The sequence below is a fragment of the Ictalurus furcatus genome, chromosome 26, assembly GCF_023375685.1.
Source record: "Ictalurus furcatus strain D&B chromosome 26, Billie_1.0, whole genome shotgun sequence".
NCBI classification, from domain to species: domain Eukaryota; kingdom Metazoa; phylum Chordata; class Actinopteri; order Siluriformes; family Ictaluridae; genus Ictalurus; species Ictalurus furcatus.
In genome coordinates, this window is record NC_071280.1 from 14,818,515 (window position 1) to 14,830,673 (window position 12,159).

Sequence of the window (12,159 nt, forward strand, 5' to 3'; positions counted from 1 at the left end):
ATATATTGTGATACCTTTAAGAGAGAAGACACATTGGGTTTACAAAAGACACATTATGCATTTGTAGAAAATAAAGTTCAGGCAATGTGTCAAACCTTAGTTATTATTATTTATTCAATGGTTATAATCAGTACATTGTTAAAATAATTTAATCAGGAAGTAAATAGTTTCCCGATTCGTAATAACAACAAACACATTTGGGCAAGAGGTATAATTAGCCAATTCATTTATGTTTTACAATACTGCACATGGATCATGTTTTTAAAAATGAGCAAAGAGTACTCTTTACCTGTGCAATATTGTATTCGCATCAGTATTTAATGTGGAACTGACAACTTCAATAAGAGACTGTGTCAACTACAACCTTGTTTTTGGTGTTAATCAGATTGAAAAAAAATAATCATAGGAAAATGTTAACAAGTGAACACTTGTTTTGTTACAATAGCTAATTACCAGACCTCTATTGCACTGAATTTTTACTTAAAACCTCTGTTATTGGAAAATGGGTTTATCAAGTAAAAAGGATATGTCTTTTGATGGAGTACACAGCTCATCCACTGATATAGAATACCTACATTTATTTATTTCAATCATGACCTTCTCTAATTTCTGCTTCATCTGTGTCTATATATAGAATAATGCAAATTAACAATATCATTTACTGTATTAAGGTACAATACAACTGCAGTAAAAAATATATAGCATTCATTTCTAACAATAATAAGCAACACAAATCTCATAAGAATGCACAAGCAAAAAAAATGACTGATTAATAAAAAAAACAAATCATGTCCACGAACTGCTGAATTCTGATACACTTGAGCAGAATATATAAAACAACAACAACAATAACAACAACAAAACCCTCTTAAATTTTCTGTGCCTTTGGGGAAGATGCAAATCCTCAAATATTGGCAGGAATAGTGACTTTCAGATTAAGATCATCCACCTATTGAAAAAAAAGAAAGCATCTCTTAACATTCCTGTTTGTTATAATGCAAATATACAATATTAAATTTCAATTATATATTTTGTAAATTGTAACTTGCTTGATTTTATAATTGTTGCATTTACAGTGGTATATCCTACAGCTGGGTTTTCCTAAAATGTTCTTTACTATTGAGTCCACACTATTCTGGGCTTGACCCTGTTTGTTTTGTTCTATGTATCGAGGTTTCCTTAAACTCTTTATAGTATATTTATCATAAAGCACTGTTGTAAATCCTTAGCAATATCATGGTTAAATATTTGAAAACATAATTAGCATAAAGTACAATAGTAAAACAATGCTAGTGTCCATGTCACTACCACCGTTTTAATAAAGTACTTCATGGTAACCATGATAAAATGGTAAAAGTGACTTACTTCAATAATGCTGACGGTGTTCATGAAGACGTCTCCCCTAACGCCAAGTGTAGTCACTTTGTCCACTGGTATGCGGTGATTGAACGTGCAGTATTCCAGGCCATTCACCATCACCTGAACAAATAAAATACAACCTTATTTAATCAATTTGCTTAAAGCTTTGACAAACTTATGTAATTGCTCCATAATATCACACCTCATATCCTTCTGGTTTAACAACCATGATGATATCAAAGGCTCCCCCTTTGACAAAAGGGCCTCCTGGTGTCACTTCTTCCCTCTCCCAACTCCCATTCCTGTGGCTGTTACGGACCACAGAGTTAGAGTCCAAACGGGGGTTGAAGTTGAGAGCGATGTACTTCTCCTCGGTCTGCAAATTTATTTCAAAGCTGAAAGAAGTTGTTTTAACTTTTAATTGACTTTTAAAGGTAAATTGAATTTAATTTTTACCTAATCTGCTCCATAACTGCTTTTCATAACTGTCATGAAATCATAAAACACATTTCACATACCGTTCACTATCTGAAGTAACAACCCCTTGGAAGAACAAAGCCACACCAGGTCTCAAGCCTCCAGGGATTGATCCCAAATATGGTTTGCTCTGTTGTGGTTAAGCATCATTCATTTTTTAATGATAAATCTCTGATCATGTGATTATTATCATAAACAATGCACTCTTTTGGCTTGTTCAATCATTCAGTCATGGCATGAAACTGTTACTCACAGGGTTGCAGACTGGATGTGGCACATCAGACTGGATGTCAGAAAGCTTTGTGCGTGAGGTGCCAGAGTTTAGTTCCTTACCAAATGTAGATGTGTTCCAATTCTGAAGAGAGCATTGACATACAGTACATAATGCTTATGAAGCTTATCCACAATGTCTCTGAAGTTCTCAACCTGTTTTCCTCTCATTTATGAGAAACCAAAGTGCTGCATAATTGATGCCAGCCACGATAGGGAAAACGAACATATAAGAAGAACTAAAGGTGAACAAGAGATAAGTGGTTTGCAAAAACTGCTAGACTAAGCAAGAGGTGAGGGCAACCATTCACATTCACAAGTAAAATGTGCATTAAATCCTCACTGTTTGCAAGTAACTCAACTCTGAATATGGCCCAAAGTCAGCACAAAGTGAAATTAATTGCTACCAGAAGCATATGTGCATCTTTCATGTCCTGTGGCCTTTCCCCTTTAGTTAATTGCCTTTCCTGTGGGGAAAATGTTTCTCTGTTTGGTCTGACTGCTGCTTTATCTGAAAAAGCAGAAAAGTTTTATGTGTCTCCCAGACCACCTTAGCAACGGCTCAAAAATATTGAATTTTCCCTGAAGCCGTGTCATATTTCTGTTTCAGATATCTGGTAAGGTAATGGGAATGTGCTCAGTTGGTGTTGTCCAGTTATTAAACAGCATTTCTGTGTACAGTATATACAGTATATTCACTAGGTTTTACATTAATGAGACCAACATGTAAATCCTTGTGCATTAATTTCTGATATACAAATTTAAGCTCCTTGTCTCAGAATAATGGCTTCACAATGCATATAAAAAAAACAACCATAAATGAAGTGCCAGAGTATGTAACTTACTCCAACAATACCAACAATGTTCATCATGACGTCGCCAGCAATGTAAAGTGAAACCACGTTCCCCAAATCCATGCGACGTTTGAACAGGCAATACCTCTGACCATTTACATATACCTGGAAAGAACAGAGATTTCATTCTTATGAACTTATCTATTCTGCTAATGTGTGCCTACTATTTTTATTCTCCATACCTCATACCCTTCCGATTTGGTCACAATAAAGACATCAAAGGCTGATCCTGTAGGAATGGGGCACCCTGAAGTGTGTTCTTCATTCTCCCACCTGCCATTCCTGCGGCTGTTTTGGACCACCATTTTACTGATGCGAGGGTTGAAGTGAAAAGCGATGTTGTCATCAACCCTCAGCCCGTTTACAATATTAAATGCAAACCTTTGTTTGAAGTAAAAACAGAATACACAAGAAGATTCTAGTTTAAGTCAATGTAGTCCCATACTAGATATATTATATCCCATATTAGATCTTTGTTCCCATTACTGAACAACACATTGCTGGATTATTTTGTGTATCATGTGGTGAAAGATATGAATACAAACGTTTTTCCTGTTACAACCCCTTGGAAGTACAAAGCCATTCCTGCTGTCATCCCTCCAGGAATTTTGTCAATGTGGGGAATGCTCTGTGGTGAGTATAAGCACATAACACATCCAGTGGTGATATACTATAATGTTGTTCATAGATACCAAACAACACTGGTTTGGCTGATGCAATATAATTTTTTTATTCTTCTTTCCACATTCCAAGTCAAAAACAGTTTATAAACAAGTTTAGGCCACAAGGCAGTATTTGTCATTAACCCTTACAATTTTTATAGTAATTTTTTTCAGCACACTTGGCTGAACTGGGCCTCTTTGCACTTAATTTATTTTTTATTTTTTGCAAGACAAGTAGCAGTCATATAGCTACTTAATTTGTGTGCATATATATTTACTTAAATCTAAAATTCACCTGTAGATGTCATGGCCCACCTGGTCTGAATTTGTCAACAAAGTGGAAATGAGATTTATTTTCACTAATAAGTAGAGATTTTTGCTTGTTCGTTTAACTGAAAATTTTTATTGTTATTTTGGGATTCATTGTGAGCTCCTACTCACAGGACTGTTGACAACATTTGTAACCTCTGACTTGATAGTAGAGAGAGACCATCGTGACATGCCCATGCTGGTCATTATTTTAGTCCTTAGTTCATTAAGGAGGGAAGATGTGAAGAGGTCCTGTGGGGAACAAAATGATATGCTACATAAATAAAATAGTAAAGTCTATGTTTACCTTTTACTGACATGCAGAAATATTATTTGATTTCACTTAGTTCTATTTTTATCTCTATACCCACAATATGACACAAGTGTAGAAGAACATAGACCAGTTTTCTCAATGGACTGATTTTTTCAATACAAGAAATTTAAAGTTGATTTTAATGCACCGTTGATGCATATTTCAAAATATGAAAACATAAGAGAATCTGTTCCATTACCACAGGCTATGTTTTAAAAATGTAATTTAGTTATTACAAATGAAAAAACACCCATATACATGCATGAACAGAAATGAGTAAGAATCTGATACATCTTTAACTGACCCACGACTGGCCCACTTTAATACTGAGCTTCAGATCAATGGAGAAGGGGACAGAGTCGGTCACTTCACTTATTCCTACATTAAACTTCTCAGAAAACGTGAAAGGGACAGAGTGGCTGGCTTCAATCACTCCTACATCAGGCTTCTCAGAAAAGGTGAAAGGGACAGAGTCGCTGGCTTCACTCACTCCCACATCACTAACTGCTCTGTATCGGACCAAGTATTGATCTGCTGGCTTTAGTCCAGTCAGTGTGAAGCTGGTCTGTGCATCTGAAGTGTCTGTGACTGTCCATTCATCAATGTCATCTTCTGAATCAGTTGGCGGCATCCTCCTGTATTCAACTCTGAACCGTACCGTCTCTCCAGTTGGGGATTTTGAAAGCTTTAGGAGGACTTTCTCATCACTGGCCTGCACCACAGGTGGAGCCGGTTTGGATACAGGCTGGAACCTAGGATCTGTCAGAGCGCCTTTCTGGTAAAGTCGGATGGAGGTTCCTGGATTGCTGGGGTCACATATGGAGGCAATGATGAACTTGATTCTCTTCTCATATTTATTGGCCTTTGAAAAACTTGTAAAGAGGGAAATATTCTGCCTCATGCTCGCAGAAACGTCAGGAGAAGTGAACCAAGGCTGTGTGGCTTGGAGAGAGAAATCACTCTTACTTGTTTGATCCAACGTTGTAAATCTTTCAAGGTTCTCAAAGTCTTGTATAGCCACAAGGTAGGAGTCTTCAAACTTGAGAGATGTAAAAGACAAACATATGATCACATCAACATCATGATCCAAGAGGGTGGAACTGAGTGAGCAAGATGATTTCACAACTGTGAGGTCCTTCAGCCGACTGGTATAGGAACTCAGAATATTTACTTCAGTTGTAACATCATCTAACCATTTGTTCATGTTGCTAGCAGTGAAGGGTGATGTGTAATGGATTTTCAGGATGTCCCCCAATGCCTTGTCCTCTTGTGTCCCACCTCGAATAGCTGGCAAAAGTCTGGAGAGTGCTTCCTGGAATGATCTCGTATAGTTCTTTTGTAATGTCTGAAACCTTAACAATCTGTCTTTTAGATCAGGGAAATCATTTGCCATTTGGTTTTTGATCAAATCATTGCATCTCCTCTCCTCTTCACTGAGCTCCTCCAGCAAATGTTCTGTTTTATCCACCAGCCTCACGTTGATTTCTGTCACCAACTTTGCAGCCCTATCATCCAAAAGTGTGAGAGGATACAGCCACACATTCAGTGGCACACCTTTATTTTGTCGTTCGTCCTTCATCAGCATGGGCAACTTCTTGTACACTTCCAGGGATTCCTTGTATGTGATGGGGTTTTCTTCAAGCTCAAAGTCACCATAAAATGTGACACTGATATTCTCAGACAGTTGTTTTTCCTCTTCATTCATCTTTAGGGATGCTTCCCCCTCAATGGAAATGGTAGGGATCTTCTTGACCACTGCATAAAGGTTTCCTTCAACAGCCTGTTTGTTCTCATTTTCATCAGTTATATGATCAAACACCATGAAAGCCTGAGCTCCATACAGTACAGCTGTAACTACATGGGTGGCTGTTTTCTGGTCAAATACTTGTGGATAGGTGATATTGCCAAGCTCCTTCATAGTGAGTTGTTCAAATTTTGTGGTCTGGCTGTAGTGCATAGTAACTCTGCACTGATGTGCTGAGGATTTGCTATCACGCAGGTACTTGGCCGATCCTCTAACTTCCACCAAACCACTGAGGAAACTGGCTTTAAGGGAAGCACTTATATCTAGGAGGTCGGCCTTATCATTGAGGGTGTCTGAGGCAGCAAAATTCAGATGTGTTTTAGGCTGCTGATGTACGTCAAGGTCATCGCGCAATGCTTTCTTATCCCATAAAGTAACACCTGAAACAATAAAGTGATAAGAAATGATAGCTGCATCACAAATATTTTTGATTTATCAACTTTTTCTGATGATATATGATTTACTTTTTACACCACAGTGCAGACAAATGCTCAATTCTGATTGGTCAGAATCACACAGATTTGTATGGCAAATGCTCCACATAAACAAAATACAAAACTTGTTTATATGGTGAAGTTTTCTATGAGCAGATGTTTATATGTTTTATTTTTATGGAAGGTGTCTAGTGTCAGAGATTTGTAACAGTCAGAGACAATGGGAAAGTCTTCAGGATGGAGTGCTTTTTAGCTTTTGGTAATATGATAAGCTGCATTTTTCATTTTTAATAACTTCACGAGACAGAACAAAAGAAGGCTAAATAAAAATACATTTAAATATGTGTGATGGCCTGCAAATACTCTTCAAATCTTTATATGTTGTTCCACTTTATTGTTCTGAAAATATTCTAGCATTTTAAATGTTGCCAAAATGAAAAAGGAGAAAATAATACTAAAGATTTCTTTCCAGGTCTGTTCAAATACACACCTACTTCTACACGTATAACACTATTTACTTATGGAAAAACATTTACTGCAAATTGTAAACAGTTATAAGTTTACAATAGGACATGTGTATTATCACTTTGATTATCAGCATCACTCACATCACTCTTCATCTCGTCATCTGAGGTAAAAGCAGAGATGTATCTACAGGGAAGGCAATTGCTTGGGGCCCCACATATAGAAAGGGTCCCTGAATGCTGGTCATTTAAATAATCAGAAATTTTCAGCTTAAAATAATTTGCAGCAACATCTCAGCAACCCCCTTAAAGGAGCCCTTTTGCAGGGCTATCTCATTGTTTTAAATTAAACTGAAAAATGAACCTATCTGGCAACCAGAAGTGCAAGAGAACTCAAGAGGAGGAGAAAAAGCAGAAAGAGGACTCTTTTAAAAGTCACTCATAGTTATTTCTTCACACAGCTGATTCCTGTCCGTGCTAACATTTGTGAAATAATAATTATTCACAGTTCTGTTGGCTAGATTTCTTTTATTAATGGATTTTCATTAGGCCATTTAAACATTTAAAAACTTTCTGTTGTCTTTAATGTTTTAAATTCAGCAATCAGAATATTGTTAATGAAATACTGCCACTAACTCGTCCAGTTTAAATACTTTGCAAAAGTGGGTGCTTGACCTTTGTTTACTGGTTTAATTTTTAAACATAGGAGGGAGAGCAGGTACAGTCATATGGGCTTTTGATAAAATCTAGCTAGTTGTCATAATGTCAGACAACAGAAGATATGACAGTAGAGCACAAAAACAGAGTTGGATTTTAAATGACTGTGCTGCAAATATATCCTGATGACGTGACTTGTAAAAGGTAAGGAACTACCTAAGTAGGCCTATTTTATTTGAGATATTTAATTTGTTCTAGCTTTAGCATGGCTTGACACATTGCTGTTTACAATCCATAGCAGTGTTGTACGAGCTGTGTAGAGGTTTGATTTGGATACGCTGTTTGCATTGCGTCTCTTGTACTGTGGTAAAATTAGTTTAATATTAAGATAATTGGGTCAATAGCACATGAACAGCATACCAGCCGGACTATTGTAAGACAACATATAAATTTGATCTCTAAAGGAACCATCTACACCTGGTTATGTCAGGACACTCTTGATTCTATGGAAGTCCAGAAAGGCCATGATTTTTTTTTTCTCTCAATTTTTTTTTAAACATAATTTGCTTTCTCGATCAAAAATTATTTTCTCATATGTCGAAATGCATTATTGGCCATACATATTATACATCAGGGAGCAGCTTAACAGAAAGTAGCTGGTGCAATGTTAGATAGCACATTCAACAACACCTACTTGTTGGTCATATTTAAATTAATATTTGTAACGAATTGTGATGATTTTAGCATAATTAGTAGTAATTGATACTGATAAAGAAATTTTATCAGATACAGTTAATGTATATGAGAGTGGCTGAGTAGTTGCTATTATATGATAAATTGTCCTATAGTATAAGATTTTCTGCAAGATGGTCAATATTGCTCTAAAACAAGTTCTTCAATATTATGTACTTTGTCTAGATTATGAAAAGACACACACACCCTTATTCTGATAAAAAATTATGCATTTTTATAAGATTTTCCATTGCACATCTCCCTCTGTTTTTGTCTTGTCATGTTTTTGTTTGTCATTCAGATTCTGTGCTTAAGTGACTGTCCATGATGGTTAACTTTGCCACTGCCCGTCTCACATTGCTCAGACCTATAGTTTTAGTAGTTATACTGTAGTTATAATAGTTAACTGTTTTGTTATATCAGCCTTGATTTTTGCTTGTTGGAGCAGTTGTAGATTCATGTCATGGTGTAGGTATAGAGCCCCAACATTGGTTCAAGCCCAAGGACTCCCATCATCGCAAGTCCATTCTTGGTTTTTAGTTTTGATATTGACTCACCCTCACTTTCAGTCTAACTTTATCTTGACTCACTCTCAATCCCCTTAAATCTCAGTCTTTACTCAGTCTTGGCTAGTCCTGGTCTTGGACTTTGTCTTGAACTTGACTACAGTCTTGACTACAGATTAATTACTGATGTGATGTTTTCTGTTAGGAGACATTTATTTAACATTCATGGAAGGAGTCTCCAATGTCAGTACTTTGCAGACTTTGTGCTTTTTGGAATCAAATAATTTTCCAAATTATATATTTGTAACCTCTTTTTCCTCAATTAATGTAATAATTCATCAAACAATCAATGTTGACTGTTTTCATGTTGTCATAAAAATTCGTCATTTATTATGATTTTTTTCCCCAAACACTTCAGAGGTAGGTTGAACAACTTCTAGTATTTCATTATTGCATACAGTAAGGACATAGCATGGCTCTTTATTAACATTAATATTATTAATGACAACCATTTTTAGACTGCAAATAGCGAACTAAATGGGGTGTAAATTGCACCTGGAATAAAGGTGTCCCTGCGGCAATCGTACAGCATGCCGGGATACAGAGGTCTTCCCAGGGCAGCTATTTCCATGCATTTGGGATACATGACTGTTGCAAGAGAAAATAAAAAAAGGACAAAGGATTATTGGAAAAAACATAAAAATGTGCAGTTGTAAATGTAACAGTGTGGCACAATCAGGGATGTAGTCTTAAGATAACATAATGTGGAAAATATTCTTTGAGTTTCAAAAATCTTTTGGAAGTTCTACAAAATTAGACGTATTGAGGGGAGAATTATCAAAATGTCTATAGCTTTGGAGTGTATTTCTTGTTTCTTATTTATCGTCTGGATCTTCTAGATTAAATATATTTGAATGTAAGAGTAAAGTTTTTTTATTTGAGAAGCAACTCATGACAACAATCACTCAGACAGCAGAAAATTTTAGACTGAACTTGTCACTGTGTTTAATTTTACTGATAGAGTTGGAAATCAGATGAACAGTGATGTTTTGACTCTAATATGCCATCTGGTAGACGTAATATTTAATGAATGCTGCTTGAATTGCAGCTGATACTGCATGCACAGAAAGCCAAGCATTCAGTATACACCAGGTCCCAAAATGGAAATAGAAAGAAAAACTGCATCACAGTTCTGCAGTGTGTGTGTGTGTGTGTGTGTGTGTGTGTGTGTGTGTGTGTGTGTGGTGGCAGAGGTTCTGTGGACTTTTGTTTTGTTTTTATTAAGAATAGAGAGACTGAATGCTTCTTATTGCTGATTTTTTTGTATACCACAATATTCAATTTCAGATGGCAAATGAAAGATGACAAATTTTTGTAATTACAAATTCACAAATTCAAAATAATATTTAAATTCAGAATTTTTCACTTACAATAACTTCAAATTTCTAAAAGCATGATACTAACTCCATAACTATCTTACTTCATACATGCAAGTCTCATTTTCTCAGTCATTCAAAGTGCAGACTTTGGCTTTGACTAGCCTTAAAATTACAAAGAAAATATTTAAAGGCATTGTAATTATTTGCATTTGTGATTTAATGTTTATATTAGTCATGATATTAAGTTAAAAAAGTATATATATATATATATATATATATATATATATATATATATATATATATATATATATATAAAAGAATACACACTGAACAAATATTATCTACAGTCAACCTTACCGGAAATGCTTTCTCAAGCTTCTGATCAGTCCTGAGTTAATGGAACCAGTAGAGTGTCACAAATCGTGACGGAGCAGAGATAAGGCGGATGCAAGTGCAGGATAACAGTTGTTTATTTAAAGAGACACAGGCAGACAAATCCTAAACGTGATCCATAACGTAATCCATAAACATGCAAGAGGTCAGGCGATTGGCAAACAGGCATACACGGGGCAAGGCAGGAATCTAGGTCGTTACACAAGACACGAACTAAGGCGAGGGGCTGGAAGCGGATAATCCAGCGCGAACTCAATTATGACTATGACTATGACTAAGGGCGAGGCAGGGCGAGGCGATGCGATGCGATGCGATGCGATCTACACTAACGCTAAACATTAACCGTGACTATGAATATGCTACGAACTAAACTAACTCTAAACATTTATTTCTTATTTATCTATTCATATTAATCTATAATATATGCCGACATGATCAGCGTGTAAACTGCTATCAGCTAGGAGCAATACAGACCCACGTGAATTCCCAGCCAGTGACGGAACAGGGAGGAGACATGACAAACATAAACAAAACACACGTGTCCCAATGTCACTACTGTCAACAACGGAAAAGCAGGTGCTCGCGCATTTGCGCTTAGAGCACACTGCTTCAAGGGGGAATCGTGACATAGAGATGTAGCAGGAAGGAGACCATATTTAAGAACAGATGTTGAGATGGGTGGAGAAATATGCTGACGTACACTCTCCAACACCAATATGAGAATATTCTTGAGACAAATGTGAGGCCATCTTGTCTCAAGAATATTCTTAAATAAAGTGGAGTTCATCATTGTGTCAATGATTGCTAGTTTCCTAGGTCCTGTGGACTAGGCAGCATGGAAACTACTGTCAAATGTGTCTCCATGGGTTCTGTCTACCGTAGAAAAGGGTTACCTGGTCCAGTTTAGAGCTCGACCCCCCGATTCAGAGGTGTGCTCATCACAGTAGTCAGCACAAACCAGAGCCTGACGTTAGTGCAGGAAGGAAGATCCCTCTTGGACAAAGGGGCTACAGAACATGTACCCCGTTCCCTGAGGGAGGGAGGTTTTTACAGCCGTTATTTCCTGGTACGCAAAAAATAGGAGCATGCGGCCAATTTTAGATTTGTGTCATCTGAACTGAACTCTTCAGACATACAGGTTCAAGATGCTGACGCCCAAACTTATCGTTCTACAGATTCAGTTTGAGGACTGATTTGTGACGATAGATCTAAAAGGTGCATATTTCCACAAAGAAATATTGCTAGCTTTATCCCTTCGCACCTTCACAAAGTGCATGGATGTCATTCTGGCTTCATTGTGACTCCATGGCATCCGTGTACTAAACTACTAAATTCCTTCCTCCTCAATTGAGAGGTCACCATGTGTTTACAGACAACACAGCGGTGGTCTCATATATTGACCACAAGGGAGGATTATGTCCGTGCCCCCTGTTCAGGCAAGCGCAACTAATTCTTCTCTGGGCAGGGGGAAAGTTTTGTCAGTGAGTGCAATGTACATTCTGGGCAACTGGAATGTGGGGGCAGACATCCTGTTGAGGCAGGGGCT

General features: G+C 37.0%; 2 protein-coding genes across 2 annotated transcripts; both read right to left on the bottom strand.

Annotated features, from left to right (window-relative positions):
* Positions 1–139: 139 nt before the first annotated feature.
* Positions 140–4,147, bottom strand: LOC128602349 (galectin-4-like). The gene is made up of 9 exons (XM_053616101.1): positions 4,064–4,147; positions 3,506–3,588; positions 3,143–3,341; positions 2,952–3,065; positions 2,090–2,191; positions 1,878–1,966; positions 1,562–1,754; positions 1,366–1,479; positions 140–949 (listed from the first exon to the last, which is right to left on the bottom strand). Exons 1-9 carry the CDS (start codon positions 4,136–4,138, stop codon positions 905–907), a joined length of 1,014 nt encoding a protein of 337 aa, XP_053472076.1. The 5' UTR covers positions 4,139–4,147; the 3' UTR covers positions 140–904.
* A 349-nt stretch (positions 4,148–4,496) lies between these two features.
* Positions 4,497–10,352, bottom strand: LOC128602347 (cytolytic toxin-alpha-like). Its single transcript, XM_053616100.1, has 3 exons — positions 10,272–10,352; positions 9,397–9,489; positions 4,497–6,428 (listed from the first exon to the last, which is right to left on the bottom strand). The coding sequence occupies exons 2-3, from the start codon at positions 9,485–9,487 to the stop codon at positions 4,540–4,542; spliced, it is 1,980 nt and encodes a 659-aa protein (XP_053472075.1). The 5' UTR covers positions 9,488–9,489; positions 10,272–10,352; the 3' UTR covers positions 4,497–4,539.
* Between the last annotated feature and the right edge of the window lie 1,807 nt (positions 10,353–12,159).